Source organism: Coloeus monedula (assembly GCF_965178545.1).
Source record: "Coloeus monedula genome assembly, chromosome: 10".
In the NCBI taxonomy this organism is placed as follows: Eukaryota; Metazoa; Chordata; class Aves; order Passeriformes; family Corvidae; genus Coloeus; species Coloeus monedula.
The window spans coordinates 19,551,308-19,572,743 of NC_138790.1; the positions used below are offsets into that span (position 1 = coordinate 19,551,308).

The following is a 21,436-nucleotide window of genomic DNA, read 5'->3' on the forward strand; positions in this document are numbered from 1 at the left end:
CACAAATACCTACTTCCCTGCTATGCACCAAAGGGGTGCAGAAGCCAAAAGGAAGCAGAATCAAGTGAAAAAGTGAGTATTTTCCATAGCCATCTCTGCATCATGTATGTGTGATGTGCAGCTGTACGACCACGTTGCATACGTCATTTGTCCCCTAACTGTCTGGCTGAAGTGTTGGTTTGAGATGCTGTCACTGCAGTGTGTCCATGTGAACCCCTCATCCCAACCATCCATGCAGGATAATGCTCTGCTGTGTCAACCATCCCCATCCCAGTGTCTGTCTCTGCTCTTTACATGATGAAACAGATGGATGTGGTTGCTGCTCACAGGGTGGAACAAGTTCCAAATTGACTGCAAACTTCCCAAGACAGATGGGTCAGGAGAATAAAGTCTGGTCTTTCCAAAGTTCTCACCACTACCAAACCCAGTGTGGGCAGATCCACATCGCAGGAAGAATTAAGTACATTGGGTATCTCTGCTGCTCCAACCTCACAGCCACCTAAGCAAAAAACCTGCAAGTGAAATTCAAGGATCAAGCCCAGACAGAGGAGCACTGGCTTTTCTTAGAGAAAAAAAAGTAAAATCTCCCATTTCCAAAATCCTTGATGAATGGAGGATTAATTATGTCTGACTGTGGACACAGACTCCACAGGAAGCATAACTGGAATCTGATACACAAAGAAGAGTCTCTAAAACCTCTTTTTGATAGTGATAATATACATAGGCCCCTGAGTTTGTATTTTAAAATGTGTCTCTTTGCTCTCTTCCTCTGTAAAGCGTTAAAAACCTATCCAGCACAGAACAAGACAGATAAATAGTCACATTTTATTGTAATGCTCCTAGCAAAGCCCAGCTTGTAAAATATGACACCTGTCTTTTGACATAAATACTGTGAATTAAATTTAAATGAAGTTTCCAATTCCTGGATTATTTTATATCATCAGATCTGGAGGCAAATTTTCAAATAACATGAACCAAAAAAGTACTGCAGACTCCTGTGGGGCAGTGGCAGTAGATGGCAACTGGGAATCTCAATCACCATTCCAGCAGTAATGAATGTACTACAGTAAGCAGAGGGGTATTCCTGGTAATTGAATAGACCTTTCAGTATTTATTTTTTGTAATCCAGTCTTTCTGTCTCAATTACCTTCCATAAAAGTCACTTTCTTTATACTTACTAGTGTGAAAAAGGATTCAGTAGCTGCCAAATTTAATACTTTAAGCATCCAGAGAGTGATCTTTCAGTTTTAACAGGATTTTGTAGAATATAACTCTATCCATGTTGCTGTCTCTCTTTATCTTTTAAAAGATAATTCATAAGAGACTGGGACAAATGAAAAAAAAAAGGTATTTTTTTCATATGAATAAAACCTAGAAAATGTGTAAGAAAGCTTGCTGAAGGTTCAAAGATTAACTGGATATTGAGCTATGAACCAATTACTTCTACCTGAAGCAGAGAAATAAATGAGAAAAATCATGCATAAATTTGGTTTTAATTGCAAAATAAAATTTTTGTTTAACCTCTTCACAGCTTTTTTGCATTTGTCAGGAGAAAAAAACCTTGCTTCAGAATTACTTTCTAATGAGAAATTTAAACCTAAATATGCCCTGAAGTCAAAGTTTAATTGTGCAGTCAGCTATGAAATGCCCAATTTTCTACAGGTCAGTGAACTTCAAAGGATCTGATTCAATCACATTCTTCGACCCAGACTTATACTTTAAAATATGATTAACTGCTTTATTGAGCAGTAAAAAAGTTCATGCTTAAGTGTTTTGCTAGCAAAAACAAAAGGAATCTCACAGTGTCACAGGAGTTATTTGTCCCAGGTCCATCACACCTAATTTAGATTCCTTATCAGAGCACACAGGTTGGAAAGCTGCTACTCATGGTAGGATCCCTATAAAGATAACAGAAATAAAGAAGAACTGCAGGGAGGGATTGACATCCATGACAATCCTGTGGCAAATATTCTCTGGAGTTATATGGAACAGAAATGGGACTCCATGAAAACTTCACCAATAGGAAAAGGAAATGCAAAATATATCTTGAAAGCTATTCCCCACTTCTGCTTGTGACTGAAAAATATAGGAGCTGCCTACTTAGAATTTACAGGACCCACACAGACGTTGCTCAGAGCAGTTTTGATCTCGAGCACTTATAATTTAAGAAGTTAACCTACAGAACACTTAGGGTTTAGAATTTGAATTGGAAAGAAGGAATTTAAAAAGCTGGAATTACATTATAAGAAACATGCTGAAATTCGTCCTCCCCTGTGAAAAATGCAGGCTACAGCACACGTCAGAAAAAGAGATATGTTGCATGACTACACCCCAATTAACTCCACCAGATGCTTAAGGCTTTTTTATGGTCTTTAAGGTATTAGTTAGTATTCAGAGTAGGAACTATTATTTTTTAAGTGAACTTCATTTGCATGCCAACACTTAGTTGATCTAAGCACATTTAAATTTGCTTAAGGGCTTGTGAATAAAATACTCAAACATTTCCACTGCCTAAATTCCACTGTTTTGGTTTTCATTTGCTTTTATATATGTTTGTATGTATGTATGTATGTATGTATGTATGTGTTTACTTATTTTGGTGGTGGTGGTGTGTTTTTGCTTAGGTTTAGTTTTCTTTTTTTGTTTGCTTTGTTAGGCTTTTTTTATATTTGTTTTGTTCTGGTGTTTTTTTGTGGGTTTGGTGGGTTGTTTGGGGTTTTTTTTATAATCTCTAACAGGAGATTTTTAAATGCTCCCATTCAATTTTATAAGGGAAACAGATTAAAGATAGCTAATATTCAGCTCCCAATGTTGTTAGTAGATTTTCTGATGTGTGTATCAAGGGCTCACTACATGAATTTGATTGCATAATCACACTTTTCCATATAAAGTTAACAGTCCCATTTGAATCAATCATGTTCATTCTAAGCTTCTTAGCATTAGGCTTGCACTGACTTCCAGCCCACTCCATAAATGTTTTCTCAGTAACATCATAACAGAATGGTGGGATGTTCCAGTGGATGTAACTAGCTTCCCTTCTCTTTCACACAAACATAAACCAGAATTCACTGCATTTTAACTAAGTGAAATACATTCAGGTAAAAAAGACAAAAATCGTGCCAGTTTGAATTATTGTCATTATCAAAGTCTGGATTGAATTCGTTGTACATTCCAATCTGCCCTCTAAAAACAGTAGCGACTTCCTCACTGATGTTGGGATAACTAGGCTTGAGATCCTATTTTTTGATTCTTTTTAAAGGATTAATGATAAATTCATAAGCAGTATGTTCTATACATCTCAAATCTGATTTATTATAAAAGCTTTGAGTAGTTTGTCAGGGGACACAACCTAAGTCCTACTGATAGCTCTTTTTCATCTATTATTAGGACAGGGTAAATACATGAAGAACAAAAAAAATGAAATAAAAAAATGAATAAATGCATGCTTAGTAGTACAAATATTAATTGGTTCTTTACCTCTAAATTAAATATTGCTCAACACTTATTGCTTTTAGGGCCATATGCATAATTTCAGCAGAAATACTCTCATGAGTACAATAAAATTGCCTTGACAATATACTTAAAAGTCATAAATTGGCTGCTTTCCTAAAGTTATGTAGATTTCTCTGTCACATAAATTAAATACATTTTTCCATGAAATAACAGTTTTAATTTGAAATTATCATGGGAATTGATGGTGTCATATTTTTAATAAAGTAAAAAAATTAACCATACTGTTTCATACATTGTAAAATGCCTTACTATTCCTTAAGGACAGAAAGATTGGACAAACTTTTTTGTGAATAATATGATATACCAGTTTAGCTCTGGTTTTTATATTAATTAATAGGAGTTACTTTTCAGAAACTTCTTGGCTCTTCATTCATGAATACTCTGGGTATGAATATACTGTCCTGATAAAGAGTTGCAAACCATGAGCTACTGTTCTAGATTCACTGAACTTGCTGGTTTTTCAGTGAAAGTGTTCTATTGAATTGCAGTTCACAAACAGCTTATGAGTTTCAAGCTCTTCAGTTTGCTGAAAACATCCCAAAGCAGCCAGACTTCCATGACAGATTCCTAAAGGGAAAGGCCAAGTGATTCCTGTGATCAGCACAGTAGCACATCCAAAACCATAGCCTGACTCTAGATAGGCTACAGAACATAGTTTGAGAAGAAAAATCCACAGAAAGGACAAAAAAAATCCATGTGCTTTTCAAGCAGTTACAGCCCATATCCAAAGAAACAGCAATGATCTCAAATTATCTGTGGTGATGACAAAATGTTGTCTTTGATCCCTGTTGTAGATCTTCAGCCTGGATAATGGTATGGGGAGGGGAGAGGCTAAAACAGAAATCACCAGGTAACACCACAAAGAAAACTCATGGCCAAATGAGCAATGAAATCTTCTAACACCCAGGAGGAGGAGGCACTCCATTTTAGATAACACCTTCCTGTAACTTAAGAAAGTGCGTGGAACATGCAGGCGTGAATGCAACAGGCAGATTTACAATAAATCACATTTCTGTGTGGCTAAAGGCCAAACTGTCAGTCACAGTTAAAATATAACAAGAGTAACTTTCCTCTTCTTCCCCCATGGCTCTGGTCCAGCAGGATAGTTAAGCATGTGCTTAACCTTGAGTTTTGCAGAGCATGTTTAAGTGCTTTGCTGGAGCCAGGCCAAAAGGCATGAGCCAGACATGACTCGCATGTTAAACCTCCTTTAGTCAGACCAGGCTGAACAGAGGGAAGGAGACATTGAACTGTGAGATGTTTCATTTTACCTTGCAACAAAACACCATAACTTGCACAGTTCAGCATGTAGAAACACAGGCAGGGTGTTGGTGTGACACAGAGATCACAGGAAGAGCTGTCACCCAGCAATGCAACTGCTCTTTGTGGAGGTGCAACATAAACAAGGGTTTTAAACAATGCAGCTGGCACCTGAATTCAATATCCAGTGCAGTGTCTATAGCCATCCTCCCACAGCTTCTCGGACTCCACACAAATCCTGACAGCCATAAATCCCGGTGGGTGAGTTGGCTTGTGTGATTTCAGGTAAGAAATTGCCACCTCTGATTCACAGGCCACTCCACACCCTTCCTACTGCCTAGCAACAGAGCACTGGAGAGCAGGACTGGTCTTCAGAGAGGCAGCAACACCAAAGTGCTCTTTGCAAGAGGGTGCAATGAATTCATCTCAGTTTTAGAGCTTCCCACAATTCATGTGAGGTGGAAGTCAGTTACACTACATGCCGTGTGAATCGACTCTCTCTTCTGGTGAAAACCAAATATTTGGCTCTCAAGTCAGCTTAATTGGAATATGAGTACATTCATAGTAGTGACAGAGAAAAATTAATGTACCACTCTGGCACAAGGATGATGTAAAAAGCCAAGAAGTAATCACACTTACTATACAAGAGTAAATAAAGCGTGTGAAGCAGTAATTTTGATTGTGAAATCTTTATTAACATACTAGAAAAGTAAGAAAAGAAGAAAACCAAAACTCTAAACTCTTGCAATTTAAATTTTATCACAAGACCACTGATTTTGTCAGGAGTTCCCTCTCCAAACATCCCTCTGCAACCAGAAAAGGAAGTCTTCCAGTTCTTGCCCTGCCAAGATAGTGATCCACAGGCACAACTCTCAGGCCAGTACTTCCAGTTATGCTCTAGAAAACAATAACCTCAATTTCCAGTTGTGGTTCCCATTTACTAGTTTTTAGAAAGAGCCAGGTAGTAGAAATCAATTGATTTGTTTCCTCTTACCCCAGTGAGTGCCACCAAAGATCCTGGGGTGCCAGCTATGTGCAGAAACCTGTCTGTCAGGAAACCATTGCTGTGTATCATAAAAATTATTAGTGATTGAAATGAGCTGATGCCTCTGCCTAAGCATAACACTTACAAGCTGCTGGAATCAATCTGACTCTTTTACCTGTTTGTCCAGTCTCACCCAAAGAGCAGACAAGTTTCTCAGAACAAAGTTCAAAAATACAATTTTTCCAGTAGAAAATCTGAGTTAGATGTTTCCTGCCTTCTCCCATGCTCAGGACCACAGGTTCATTACCACTCTCTGAGCCTTCTGGAGCAGCTCATGTCACAGATGCAGCTCAACCACATTCTCACCACCCTGATTGGGCAGTACAGGAAAAAGTCTCAGTGCCCAGGAGCAGCTTTGCTGCTGAACTGTACAGGGGATTACCCAGTAGTAGTTTGGGGCTTCTTAAATTAGTGCCATGAGTAATTCAATCAGGCTCAGGTGAAAAAATGGATCCAATCCAAAATCCAATCCAACTCACTTCCGTAGCGAATTACATATAAATTTTAGATGCCTCTTGAGCCAGTCCTTCTAAAATAAATCCCATATATAGCCAGGGGAAAGCTAGGTGCCTTTGAGAGCCTCCTGAGGGACAGCCTAAATTGGGCAGGCACGATCTCCCTCTGGAGTTGCTTTTCTAGGCATTTATCTCTCCCTATTGAACATGAAGGGAATTTAGGCACTTAATTTAAGAGAACTAGTTCACTCTGTGCTCAAAACATAGGTGCTAATTAGCTGCCCATGCCTGACTGGAAACCTCTTCCCCAATTTAGAGACTAAATAATTTATCTTAAAGACTAGCATTATGTTTTGCCCTAGTAAAATTTAAAAAAAGAAACAAACCAGCATGCTTTGTGCATTGCAAACAGATAAAAATCAGGAATGCAGTAAGAGAGTATATACAATGGGATGGAAGGACAATAATTTACAGTCACTGTTAAATGATCCTTGCTTTGAGTATTTTGAAGCAGTGGGGCTGATATCAGACTCTCTGGACTCTCCCAGTATCTCTCCTGAAGCACCCAGAAGCCCCAGTTACATGCTTTTTGCAATGACAAATTCCAGTAGCAGTACTGGGATGAGAAAACCACCTTTTTTTGTTGTGCTGTTCCCAGAAGACTCATTTGAATGTAGGAGTATCTTATACTATGGATGAGTCTCTTCAGATGTGTTGGTAGTAGGGAATATCAGCCTCCACAGATTTCACATATCCCTCAATTAAAGGAGTGCATGGGCTCCTTCTTTAATTAAAGTCAATCTTATAAAGCAAATTTAAGTTCCTAGAGACATTATGAGAATTTATGGCACCCACTGGCTAAATTAGTATTGAGAAACCCCCATTTTCCCAGGCTGAGTCTGCACCCCTTGGCGTGTGTACAGATATTGGGCACATAAATCCGGTGTGGGATCGGCCACCCTGCTCCTGCCCCCAGTGCTGCTTCTCCAGCACCCAGAGATGCTGGGTGACTTTCCTAATTTCACTTTGCTTCCCTCATCTGCAACACAGAGATAATACTCCTCAGCTCTGTGGTGGTGCCAGGCTTGATTCATGAGTGTTTTAAGGCATTCTGTGATTTTCAACCTGAAAGGTGCTTGAGAACCATAAATTATTGGTTTAATATAGATCATAGTTTTCATCTCATAAATCTTTTATGCACTACTCCAAATTCAGGCCTGATATAACTCTAATAACTTGAGCAGTATTAAGTGAGTGATAAATTTGGTACAGTATATGAGGCAGCAAAATGAAATTCCGAGTGTGAGACCAAGGGCTTAACAAGTGGCACTGCTTACACAATAATGTCAGAAACCTGCCCCACTGCCCACTTCTCTACAAAAAAAAATATCATCTCATGGCACTCTTACTTGTTAAGTCTTAATTCATCATTAAATGTCTGCTTCACATCAAAATAGTATATTTTCTTATATTTTCTATTGCTATACACACGTAATTTGTGTTTATTGAGAATTAGTAGACATGGTCATGTATTTGCTATCTGTTTTGACCCAAATATTTGAGTTAAAAGCAGATTCTATTTCACAGGAGCCAACCTTCCAATAAGACATTCCTACAGCTTCTAGTCCTTAGCCATGGGAGCACAGGACACAGGACTAGGAGGGATCCTCTGGGTCACAGTCATGTCATAAACAGCGATGTAGAAGGCTTGGCAAAAGCCATTTTAAATAGGTGGGCATTTTGTCCCCCTACAGTAAAAAAAAGAATACTGTTCATACAGTTCACTGCTGTGATAGGTCAGTTCTTTTAATTCCCAGACCAGATGTACTCATGCCCAGTTTAGAACTCTGTTATTGGGCCAACATTTCTCTACAGCTGACATAACTTTCCTCCTCCAGTGTCATCTGACCACTGTCCCTTTGTGTGTACATGAAGAATAGCTGCATTCCTACTCAATCTTCATTTTGTCAGTCTAAGCAAGTCAAACTCTTTTAGTCTTCCTCTAAAATGTAATAAATCTAATAAACATAATAAATAAAATTCTAAGGACATGATAACCATCTTTGAAAAGGGAAAAAAAATTATCAGACCTCATGCTTCAATTAGACCTTGGAAGAATTCAGATCTTTATTGATTCTTGTCTCCTTCCCCTCCACAACTCTGATTCTTAGCATTATTTCTGGTCTTCCCAGAGTTTATCCTCTGACCTCTGCAGCAGGTTTGGGCAATAAGTTGCCTTTCCAGTTGATCTTAAGATTTTCTATTCTTCACTGTCTGCAATGAGTGATCTTGGGTGCTTTGGTTCTCATAATCTTTCGTCATTTCATCCTTCCCCTTTCTTTACTATTAAAGAAAATTTCCATGGAATGTAATGGGAAACTTGATAAGCACCTGAATCTTATGTGATAATGCACCCCATTGATAGTCTTATAGATACTTCCTATAAGGTTTTATATTTACACTGATTCCTACAGAACTTCTTATTTCTTCCCTCCTGTCCCTCTCCAAATGGTCTAGGACTTTTCCTTATGCTGTGTAAAAGCAACTTTTACTGATATCTGGATAAAATTTTAAAATACTAAAAGTAGTTTGGGTAAGACTTAACTCTTGAGGCATCCACATTCATGTTTTTCAAAAATAGTCATGACTAAGGACTGTCATCAAATCATAAAAAGAAAAATTAGGTCTGCTTTAGTCTTAAATATCAGCATTAGGTAAATTTGTAGACCTGGGGATAATGGAAATCAAAGGTGTGCAGTTGATATAAATGCAATTTCCAATCAAGTGATGAGATTTACCAAATTAAGCAAGTGCCTTCTGTGCATTGAATGAGGCAGCAACCTGGACAGTCAATCCAGAGTCAAACTCCCCCTGATTAGGTCCCTGGTGAGGTTCATCTGCAGTCTGGGCTTAGCACATGTACATTTGGAGTTTGGGACAGATTTCTAAATTCAGAGCCCACATTTGCACATTGTGCTGCACTCTTCTGGGCAGGCAATCACTCATCTGGCTTCTATGGTGCTCATGGAAATTGGTATTTTAGTGCAAAACTCTGAGGTCCTGGGAAAAAGCATTTGTGCACACACACAGCAATATCAGCTTAAATGTTTAATCCATCAAAATAGTGGGCTTGTTATTTCAATAGCTCCAGTATTTTGCTGCAGCTTTGCAACGCAGAAATCAAGTACTGAACAGCAGTGAACCTAATCTGGTTTGCTGTAATAACTTTAGAGATAATCCTGCTGCTGGAGTAGCTCAGGGCCAGTATTTAAGAAATATGAGGATGAGTAAATACCCTTTTTGGCCACTTTTAGTCCATGTTAGCATCCTAAATTTAAAAATTCAAATGTATCTGAGAGAAAATTTTGAAAATTCAGCAATGGAAACAGAGTTAGAACAGAGGGGCAAGAAGAAGAATGGAGGGGATAAAATAAAGCTGAAAAAGCTCCAGACAAAAGCAACAGTGGGAAAACATTTTTTCAGAGAAAAAACTTAAGATACTAAGATAAAGTCAGTGCAGGGCATGCCATCAGACATCCCTCCAGCTCAGCTTAGGTCTTGATCCTCTAATCAGAGACAGATGGCAAAGAGGAGACTTTTATTCCTGAGACTTGTACAGTTTTGTCTTTTTAATTCATCATACATTAAATAGCCCAAAATACAGAGATTTCTGTCAAGTAGCAGAACACCAATGCATTCATGCAACTAAAAATGGAAAACTGCTCCTAGATAAAAAGGTGTTTTATGAGTCTTCCCACAGTCAGAACTCATGCAGGAAGTTCATACACTCACCAGGCTCCATTCACTGTCATTCACATGTTGTTGTATGGCAGAGAAATGTTTCCTGCCTCAGCAGGTTATTGTTTAATGGGCTAATGCTTATTTGCAAGGTGAAATGCTATTGTGGAATTTCTGTGAGGGAGCATGTTACTTGTGGGGAAAAAAAAGGCCACTTACAAAAAAGAAAGCCCTGCTTAGCCTCCTGGTGAAGGAGAAGGGCACCTTCACCATGGATTTGAAGGGAGCTCCATCAGGCCCTGTAACTTTAGCCCTATAAGCAATAGTATGCAACAACTGCTAAGGAAAAATCATCTTGCTGCTTTATTTTTGTGTGATTTGTTAAACTGGAATATAATTTTGCCCCAAAAGAGTAACTAAAGCTTTTTTTATTTCAATCCCAGTACTATTTGTGCATCTTCTAATTGCAACATCTTACTCTCACAATTAAAGATAAAGCACATGATATTGTGAGAATATGTTTTATCTCTGTAAATTCTGCATCCCAAGAATGCTCTGTGACCTGGGGTTCTTTGTTGCTAGCTGGTGAATGAGCAACAGGAGAGCAGACCCCTCCTGAGCCCCTCCATTGATGACTTTCTCTGTGAAACTAAGCCAGAAGCTGTTGCAAGGCCTGTAACATCGAATACTGCAGGTAAACAACATTCTTTACTATCCCTCACTAGAGAAAAATCATTTTAGTTTTAGCTTAATTATGGCACATTTCTGTCAAGTGATTTCTTGGTTTGTTACAGTTTGCAAAAAATCACAAACTGGCATTAAAATTGCCTGACCTGTTAGCAGAAAAACTCTGTTCGTTACATTTTAGGAGAAAGCTGATGTGATTCAGATCACATCAATTCTAGCAGATCTTTGGGGCTGAAATTAAGGCAATTTGTTTAAGTCTCACAGGATGTACATATGAGCTTGAATCAATTCTCTGTATTTGGGTTTGCAAAATTTTAACCTCTGGGGAAAGCCACATTTAGTCTGATTTTAATCAAACCCATTCCTTACTCTAGAAAGATTTTTTTTAAATGAAATCTTGGATGAGGTGTTAGAGAGAAAAAGTGGTGAGGTATCAAAACACTTTATCCAGGCTGAGTTCAGACTCTTTATTAGGGAAAGGATCTAATATTTTGCTTACCTCCTTTGCATTGCAATGAGGTAGTAGAGAAGATAACAAAAAGTAAGAGTGAATCCTGAAAACCGTCTGAATTATACTGAATTCTATTTGAAGTATATTGTCCTTTGGAAGTATTTTTAGAAATTGGCCCCCTCCTACTCAGTATCTATGCAAAGGTAATCGATGCTGTTGAGAAGATCAACTGAGAGACAATAAAATCAACACAGCACTTCTGTGTTCTCTTGCTGTTTCATAAAAGGACTTGGCTTGTTAGAAGCCATTTAATTAAAATGTATATACATGCAAATTATTAAATGAATAATTGACAGCTGAGTGATTATTTTCACATCTAATTAATGTGTCTAAAGCAGCATGCAAGTTCTAGTAACAAAAGCTGAAATACTCAATTAGATAACAGTCATAAGTAATATTTTTTCCCTTTAAAAATATAGCTGAAGATATTACAGGAGTGAATAAAACTATTTCAGATTGTTTAAGAATGGTGTTTGTTTTGAAATGTACCTGTACATTTTATATCTGCCTTGAATATCTATCAGATTGGGGTGGGGGGTTAATTAGATTTAGTTAATAATAAAATAAAAATTTATTCTATGAAGATTGATGAAATTCAGTGATTTCCAAGAACACAGATAAAGCACTGCAAGAGATAATGCAAATTGATCTGTCAAAAACACCTACCCTGTAACACTATGATAAAGAAGGAGTTTTTCTACCTTTTACATGCTAAAGAATTGTAAATGTTACTCTTTAGGCAACTTTAAAAGAACTGAAATTGAACATTCCTTTCATACTGATACAGTCCTTAATAGAAATGGCATTAGACTTTATGTTCAGTATTTATGCCACAAAGGACAAGCAGCAAAAACAGTAGAAACCCTACTAAACATATCTTCATTCCTTTATGACCCATGTCCACCCCAGGAGCTGTGTGCTCCAGCTATTCCCAAATGGATTTTGGCACAACAGCAGTGCCCTAAGCTGCTATTACCAGCACTTGATAAATCATAAGATTAAACCAAATCTTATCTAAAAGCTCAGTTGTACAGGGAACCATCACAACAGAGGAAAATCTATGAAGGCCCCAGCCGTTAAGACCTCAGATGTCTTTAAGAGTTTCAGAGGAAAAGCCTTTTTTGCAAATCTGCTAAACTTCAATCACTTAAACACCTGAAATCCCCAGTCATATTTTAACATACTGGTCATCATCTTTAGCCAGGAAATACACACCTACTCTAGCCAAATGCAAACACATCAGTAATTTTTTTCCCCAATCAAAACAAATCTTTAAAAGTGAGCTGTTTGGATTAAAACAACACTGAAATTTAACATTTTGTCTCTAAGTATTATCAACAGGTCTGGATCTCTTGGATCTTAGTGAACCTGTCTTACAAACCCAAAACAAAGCAAAGAAATCAGAGAATCCTTCAAGAAGTGAAGGCTTAAAAGCTTCAACACAGAGAAAGAAGACAGAGAATCCTGACCTGATCAGTGTGGATTCTGAGCAGAAAGTCCAGGCTGTCAGAGTTGCAGACAAGTCTTCTCTAGATTTAGGTAAGAGTGTAGCTGTTTTATCAGTGCTCCATAGCCCTGCTTAGCATGAGTTTCTCCTGGCTACTGTCACAAAATAATGAGCAACAGCAGAATTTTTGCTGCACCACATTTCATCAGTGTAACATTTGCTCCCCATTATAAACAACTTGAAGCACTTTAAACCTTAAACTCTGTGAACACATTTTACATTTTGCCTTTGCCATTATAACTATTAAGTTGTCGCTAAGTGTGCTAACAAAGTTTTGACAGTTCTTTGTAAAAAGGAATTTAGTCAGGGTGTGTAAAATGGTAGAAAAATCTGTAGGAGTGTGATGAGAAATTGGTGAAGGACACAAATGAGAGGCAGCCCATATTGATGTCCTTTTCAGAGCTGCAGGTGTCAGAAATGTACATTTATATTTGTAAATACTGCTTTATCTATGCATACCAGAGAAAAAAATCCATTCTTGACAAGAGAGATATATTTATACAGACTGAAAAAAAAATCCCCAAAACAACTCAATATCCTGCCAAGCCTGATCTATCGACAAGCTTTGGAAAAGGTGAATTTAATTTAGTTCCATCCAAACTAAATTACTTGCAGTGCAACTGAGAAATTTGCAAGGTAAATGTAATTTATACCAAGGCAGCAAATTTTCCATTCATCAGCACAGAAATTCTTTTAGAGACCTTTATCTTCAAACAGGAGCTGAACATCTGATCTTTGCAAAGTGAGTCTGACATATGACTGAATAATATCAGTTGCCTACATAGTCATTTTTACATGTTAGTCTCTAAAAGAAGCTTTATTTTTACAATTTGACTTAATTACATACAAATCACTGATTTTAAGTCAAGACTTACACTGACGTTCTGGCCATGAATACTAACAGATTTAGAAAAATGTTGTGAATTTCCAAATATTTTCACACTGTATCAACTAGAAAGGTGCACAATATTCCTGTACATTGGGCTATATTAAAATATAGTCTTCAGTGTCATTATTTTCTCTACAACATACATTTAACAGAGGAGATAACATTTTCAGGAGTAGTTTCTTTAGAAGATTCATATATTTCTGTTCTTTATTTTTCAGTTGATATTCAGACACAGATAGAGAAATGGGATGATGTCAGTTTTCATGGAGACAGGAGTAGCAAGGTCCACCCTTCTGCAGAGAGAACATCATCATCATCCAGAGCTCCATCAAAAGAGATTTTATGGTACAACTTTTTGCTTTCCTTACAAAAATATTTCCAGCCCAACTTTCTTGCTTCACAGAAATGCTTGCTTGATAACAAATCATATTATTAAACCTGTTATGGTAACATTAAATGTGTTCAAACACATATTTTGGACAGTGTATCATAAGCAAGTGCACTATAAAATGACATTTTGCTGGCAATTCTTAATGTAATGGAAAGTAGCAGGTGTGATTACTTAATAAATGGTGGTGAGAATTCTACCAAGACATGTAGTGAAGTCCTTTATTGTGGTGATTGATTTTTAGACACTGGCTGAGGCACAGTCTCGTGTCTTTGTCTAGCCTCAGTTTCCCTGTCTGTGAAATAGAAGAGTGAGAACACTGAGGAAGGTCCAGGCACTTTTGATAACTGCAAGTTAAACAATTCAGTTGAAAGAAATAACCTGATTAATCAGTGTGTGCTTATGAACCTGAAAGACATAAGGCAGCGTGTTCTAGTGCTGAGTATGTAAATGCATTATTTCTAGGTCCACAGAAAACAGATCACAGTCTGAGCTGACTAATGTCAAGAGTGCCTTGGACTCTGATTCAGCATCAGAATTAGAACTTGCACCTGCAATACAGGTAAGATGATTTGGTAGGTTTATTAACAATAAAAAGGCAAGGAGGAACTCCCCACTGGCTAACCATTGACCTTCTGGGAGAACTCTTCAAGGGATATTTTCAGGATCATCAGGGAAAATATCTTCACACACCTCTGAAATGAGTAGGTTGTGCAATTAACTATGTCAGCACCTGAAACATTCAGAGTTTAATACTGCAGCAAACTGTGACCTTCCTGTACAGAGGGAAAAACTTCAAACTACAGTTTACAACACCATCTTTTTTCCCTTCCTCCAGTTCTGAAATTCAGACTTCTAGTCTGAATTCTACCATGTTAAATATCTTCTACCCAAGTTAAATATCTATTCTTTAGGTCTCTTGGTCAGGCAGGAATCCCCAGAATTGGGAAATTGCTAAGGAAAACAGGAAGCAATCATTACACCAATGTTCATTAGCAGTTTATCTCCACAGGTGGGAGAGCAGTGTGGTCACAGGACTTTTTTCTGCTGGAAAAGGAACTCTAATACGGAGGGCTCTGGGCTAAAGGTTTGTAGATTTGCCCAATTCCACTGTTGTATTGTGTATTGGACAGGTCTTGCTGGAAATTATTACTTAGACTTGCATGTACGTATGCAGATACAGGTACAAATATTTACACATGCATTCAGATAGATCAGGTTGTTCACACACCTTCTTTGCTGCTTCTCACTTTTTAACTGAAATATTTCAGCCATTGCCACTGGAATGGGGAAGAGAGAGTTTTCTGGTGGATTAGCTTTTAGTTGAAAAAAATTTTCTCCCCTTCCACAGCTATTTTTAGGCCTGGACTTCAAAAATTTTCTGTCAGATAGAAAATCTGGAAATTATTGGAAAATAATAGCCTCATTTGAAAATTAAAAAATGAGACACTACTTGCCAAGTGTGTATTCTGAGATTATACACCTTTTTTTTTTTTTTTTTTTTTTTTTTTTTTTTTTTTTTTTTTTTCCAGAAAGTAGAAATAGAACCCAGTTATCAGATCCATTTCTGGGTTTTTCTTAGGAAAAAAAGTGTCCCTTACTTCCCTGCCATCTTTACATTACAAACAGGGTTTTTTTTCCCTCTGGAATGCTTCACACTAATTGTAATGCATGAAATCTTTCCTTTCTCTACAATAGATTTGTACATCTTAGTAATGGAAAAGATCTATTGCACAATGTCATCCACTTGAAATGGATGGCGTCTTCTCACATACTTTGTCCAGCTCATATTGAAGCACATCTGACCCTCTTTTAGGAAGCTGTTCTTCAGTAGCTCTAAATTCCAGGACATTAGTGCTCAACCAAGATGTGTGTAAGTCAAGTAGACAGTCACAGAATTTAAATGCTGTGGCTTTCTGTAAAAGCAATTACAAATTCAGTGTATCTCTACTTTATATAGTCTATTTCCTGTTTCTCTTCCGCTAGAATAACTGCAGATGCAAAAATCCACATTTTTCACTCAGTTTAAATTCAGTCAGTTGAGGCTCCATAATGTTCTGTAAAATGGCTGATACCTCAAAATAAAAAACCATGAAGTTGAATAAGCCAACTTGAAAAAAAAAGCAGAAACTAAATTTCTTATCTGTTGTCTTGGTGCATTTCATGTTTTGTCTTGGTTTGTCATAGCCTGCTTGTTTCAAACTTGTTGTCCATTTGAGCAACAAAATGTTATACTGGCAATTATTAGTGCAGAGAAATGACCTGAAGTGAGAATGTGCTTTTCTTCTAGGTAGGTTACTTAGAAATGTAGTGGTTTTGTTCACTGCCTGCTTCATCCTGCTTGTACTTGGACTGTCAAAGTTGTCAGCTCCCAACACACAGGCTCATCTGTCTTGACCGAGTTCTTAATCTGCTTGCAAAAGAAATCACGTTAGGGCTTTTATCAAAGCATATGTTTTCCATACTTTGTCCTCTGTAGGTCTTGTCTATCTCATTTAAAGGTAACCTTTGCAAATGCAACACATTCTGCCGTACCCCAAAGATTTCATCTTGTCAAACTTGCTGCAGGTTTCCATCAGCAGTTTCCCAATCACCTCATCACTCATCTCTGACATGTCAGATTCAGCTCCTCAAAGTGAAATGCTAAGTAACTAGGTCATATTTTCATTAAAATTATGCAATCTTCTTAACAAAATCCTGTGTTTACCAGCACTTGTGCCAATACAAAATCCAAAAGACAAGCCTTGAACTACTAAGGGAGAAACGTGTTTGAAGGCTGTAATGGACAGTGGTCACTGGTGGCTGTCACTGGGTGTGGCTGTCTTGCTTCTCAGCATTTACTCACATCATGCTTTACCTATTATTAACTCTTAAACTGCATTGGCCCAAAGTATCCCTGTTCTTTCTTTTATCTGCCATTCTGAAAAGTTCCTTGTTATGCTTTTATTGGTACTGAGACATCCTACTGTGTTTGGTGGGGGGGGGGGGGGGCGGTTTGAAGTTTTATTTTTAATCTTAAAATTACAAACTGCAGAGGGAGATAATATGTTCCACTGTCTGTGCCTAAAGTCTGCTCATGTTTTAACTCTTTAAATATTTTCCTGGGCATTTTAAATATTTCATTGCTCACACAGAATAGACAAAACCACTGACAAGCTAAAAATCTGTACCTAATTCTAATATGTCAATTGTCACTCTTAGACAAAGGTATAGTGCAAATCTTGTAAAAGTTAGAAATCTCCGGTTTGAGGCAACAATATTTAGAATGTGAAATTAATGTGACATTAATAGCTACAGAAAGACTAATGGTCCTAACTTTGATGTGCCACTTACTCTAAGGAAATGAAGTTACAAGGGACAGATTTTGCTCATTATTTGAAGACTTGATCAAAAGTTAAGACTGCAATTCAAGCCTCTCATTAACATTTAAGGTCGAACAGCACAAAAGGAGAATACAAGTGCAGGATAGTGTGTGCAAATGCATTGGAGTGTTTTGGAAGTGCATTGGAAGGTTTTGTCCCTGAACACAGAAGCCATGATCAGCTACAGCAGCTGGCTGTAGAGAGGTGAGAATATCAAACCAGTGTGCAGTGTCCAGCCTCGGACACAGCCATCCCACCCTGACCCACCTGGGTGGTGCTCCCTTAGGGAAGGCACCTGCAGAGTCCCACCCCATCACCTGCTGAAGATGTGAGATGTGGAGTTCTCCAGTGCTGGCCCTCCACTCCCACCCCCTCTCCCTGGGCTGGCAAAAGGCAGCGTGTTTGGGGCTTTTCGTGGGGCTTTTCATTGCTGGGTGTCACAACCCACAGTACGACTCTACACTGGCTATATGCAAATGAAGCTTATGTGGCTTTTGTTAATGACTTTTTTCCCCCTCCTGCTGTTCATTTAATGGAGGAGACAGTATATTTCTGTGGGGACGATGTGGGGATGAAGTGTATACTCTGCCATGGGGCAGAGGAGGGGACCTCTGTGCTTCCTGTCCTCTTCCCCCTCACCTCTGTGCTGCCCCTACAAGTTCACTCTGCCCTCCTGCACTACAGCTCAGTCTGAACATCCTCATTTACAGGATTGTCCTTGACCTAAGGAATGGCAGTCACTGGAAACAAATGGGTAAGAAGCGGAAGTAATCAAACTGTTTTCAGGAGACAGCTCATAAATAATGGAAAGGCCAGGAACATAATTAGTGCCTATCAACAGAGTCCTGTGTCAAGAAAAACAAATTTAATTCTTTGATCAGATTACAGGTCAATTTGATAAATGTTGGTGCGTGATATTCTACAAGAGTTTTGAATTAATGTCCTATTCTGATTGTAAAACTGGCACCATACAATGTGAATAAAGCAGCTGTTAAACAGATTAAATCTGGCCAACCTGAGGTCCCCGGAGCAGTAGTTATTTACTAGGAACTGTGATCACATAGGATTGTTCTGGGATTCCAAAGAGAAACAACGTTCTTCAGTATTATTGATCTGAAAATAAACATGCAGGCCAATTCCTCAGAAAATTCCCATATGATGCAACAGTGGAATGAAAGAAATTAAAATAAGGGACACTTAAAAAGGAGCTGGTGATCAAGGCATCTGTATAAATATATATTGCAATACAGTCCCTTGGAAAATCACACATTTCAGAGCAAGAAAGCAGGCTCTGCTTACAACACTCTGCTGGAAGGCAATTTGAAACAACAGCAGTGTTCCCTGTGCAGTACTGGAGGAAGAGGAGTGTGTAGAAGGAAACATAATTAGTGGGAGACAGGAGATCACCTGATTTCTGTATAGAGAAACAGCAAGACAGGTGCTGGAATAAAGGGTTCACTTTGTTTGTCTGTATGGCTATAAAAAATTAAGAGGGGGACTAAAAGTGACACCAAAAAAAAAGTTAAAATCTGAATGTTTCCTATTGAAAATATTTAATATTGAAATGTTTTATTTAAGTAAATGTCTTTATATCCCTAGAACCTGATTAAAATCATCGGTATCTTTCTACAGAGAAAATAAGGAATATGAAAAAGTATTTTAAACTACTAGAAAAAAATAAGAAATGATAGTTGGAAACTGAAATTAAAATTAATAAGAGAAACAAGGAGGGCAGTTAAACAAATTGCAAACAAAGTGATGACATTAAGGTCTCTTGATAACTTTAAATTAAATCCAAGAAGCTTCCTCAAATACATTTATTCCAGACAATCTCCATTTGTTCTCTGAAGAACATAATTTTGATTCCATGGCTGTTGAGTGACAATTGCTATTATGTGATACATAGACAAATGAATGATCTGAACCAGTTATCTCTTCTGCCCTAAATTCTATTAATCAGTCAAAATAAATCTTTCATGTATAGGACTGGGTTTTGGTTTGTTTTGAATGACAACCAGAAATCTCTTCCTGGCCTCACCAAAGGAAAAGAGTATTTTCCAAACATGGACCAGAGGTAGAAGATGTGAAAGCAGAAACAACAGATCCTCAGTGTAGACATTCCCTCACACTCTGAGGTTCCTGGCCCAGCAAAGTCCAGTGGCCAGCACAAGAGAACACACACAGAGCCCACCACCACCACGTGCTTCTCACAGCAATTGTGTTGTATCGTTGTTTTCTTACCTTAAGTGTTTCATCCACTCAATGTCCATTCCACTCATCAGTCTCTAACTGAGACACCAAAGCCTCAGGAACAAAACAGAAACCCTAGGGCTCATTTGACAAATGAATGTCATCTTTCTAGGGAAAAAACCATGTGTGCACAACCACAGACAAATGTGTTTGACCATACATTACACACGACGTACACGAGAGCTCAGAAATGTGTCAGATGTTCCATCCCAGCAGTGTCCATTCCAACACTTGCAGACACAGCCCAATGAGTGTGAGGAGAGAAAAATTAGCCTTTTAGCAGTGTGGCTCACAGAAATTGAATATTACAAGTACAGCCATCAGAAATATAATCAGGGAAATTAATGCAATTTGAAGCAAGGGCACACAAGTGGCTAATGAGTTTAACCTCCTGACAAACACTAGGGAAGGGATTAGCAGTCAGAGCTTTGTTTAGCAAGGTTAGGCCACTTTGTGCTTTTTCTGCCATCCTTAAATATTGTTTGGTTTTGTACAGTGCTTTTTGTAAAAAAAAACCCCTTTTTTTCAGAAAAAGAACAGGCAGAAGGTTATTATGTGCTTCCAATGGGATTGACCAATGATAAGGTACATAAGAGAGATGCTGATTGTAAAAAGGATTTTTCCTTCCAGTGAAATCCAGGGCAAACCTGGCTCTCCAATGTGATCCCAAAAGAAAACAGGAAAGAAAACCCCTAAATGTGCAGGGGGAAAAAAAGTGTTTTCTTCCTGGATCATAGTCAGTGGAAAGCCTTACCACAGTCATAATGCAGAAGGAATAAGGAAGGTAAAAGTCTTATAAAAATAGTCAGCTGTCTCCTTTCATAGCCCAACCCTTGCATTGCCTTTTCTTGGATGTCTCTTTATCTTTCACACATCTTGAGTGAAAAGAAAAATCTGGAAAAAATTACTCTGCTTCCCATGAGAAGTGTGTCTGCTACAGTGTAAGAGAATTCAGAGGAATTCATGCAGGGAAACAAGAAGTTTTCCCCAAGGAAAAGGCCATTTGGGGCTCTAGGCAATTAAAGAGGTAACTCAGAAATGTGGCAGAGAGTCTATCATGCCTTTCTGATTTATTCTTTTATTTTTTTAGGCACGGTCAAGTAAGGAGCAGCGTTGGGGAACACCTCTTCTCTCCAGAAATCACTCCTTGGAGGAGGAATTTGAAAGAGCAAAGGCAGCTGTTGAGGTATTATTTCATTTACTCTTTTCATTTTCAGCTGATGTTCTACAGATTTTGTAGCAAGGAGAAAGTTGGAATTGGATTATTTAAAGCAGAGAAAAGGCACAGTTCCTGGAGTTATCAACTTTAAATATCACCTTGTCTCTTAAAAAAAAGTAAATCCAAAGCCTTTAGCTATAAACAAAGATTAGACAGAATCAAGTTTTTAAGCTGAATTTTTGTTGTGAGAGCAAGTGGGTAAATGGCCCATAAATGTAGCTAATTCCAAACCACAAGTTAAAGAGGAAAACATTTCTCCCCAGCAATTGTGTGCAATCTGTTCTTTAAGCTCAGACACAAACCAAGTCCCCACTGTGAAAGCAGAGCTCAGCATCACTGATGAACAGCACAAGCACCTGGTGTAAAGCAGAGCTGGGCATAAGCACCAACAACACACCATTTCCACATTTTTACAACTAGTGGCAGAATGCTGAGCTCAGGAGTATTCTTGTTTCCTGGTAAATCAATTTAGCTTGAAAAGATAAAGGTATTTGGATAGTTCTATTGCGCTTCTGGTTTTTTTCACTAACTTCCACATTTCCAACGTCTAAAACATCTCTTGAGTGTTGTCTTATACCACTAGTCCAAATTGATCCTGTCTAGACACAAAGT

General features: G+C 38.1%; 1 protein-coding gene across 3 annotated transcripts in view; it reads left to right on the top strand.

Annotated features, from left to right (window-relative positions):
* The window catches only part of PEX5L (peroxisomal biogenesis factor 5 like), a gene marked incomplete at both ends in the record, with an annotated part of 100,834 nt that overhangs the window by 67,791 nt on the left and 11,607 nt on the right, over positions 1 to 21,436 (top strand). Inside the window, 6 exons of one of the 3 annotated variants that reach the window (XM_082288402.1) lie at positions 34 to 72; positions 10,594 to 10,705; positions 12,539 to 12,748; positions 13,824 to 13,950; positions 14,459 to 14,555; positions 20,696 to 20,791. In XM_082288402.1, the coding sequence (XP_082144528.1) occupies positions 34 to 72; positions 10,594 to 10,705; positions 12,539 to 12,748; positions 13,824 to 13,950; positions 14,459 to 14,555; positions 20,696 to 20,791 (681 nt within the window). The remainder of the gene's footprint in view (positions 1 to 33; positions 73 to 10,593; positions 10,706 to 12,538; positions 12,749 to 13,823; positions 13,951 to 14,458; positions 14,556 to 20,695; positions 20,792 to 21,436) is intronic. The other 2 variants (XM_082288400.1, XM_082288401.1) reach the window with 2 other exon arrangements.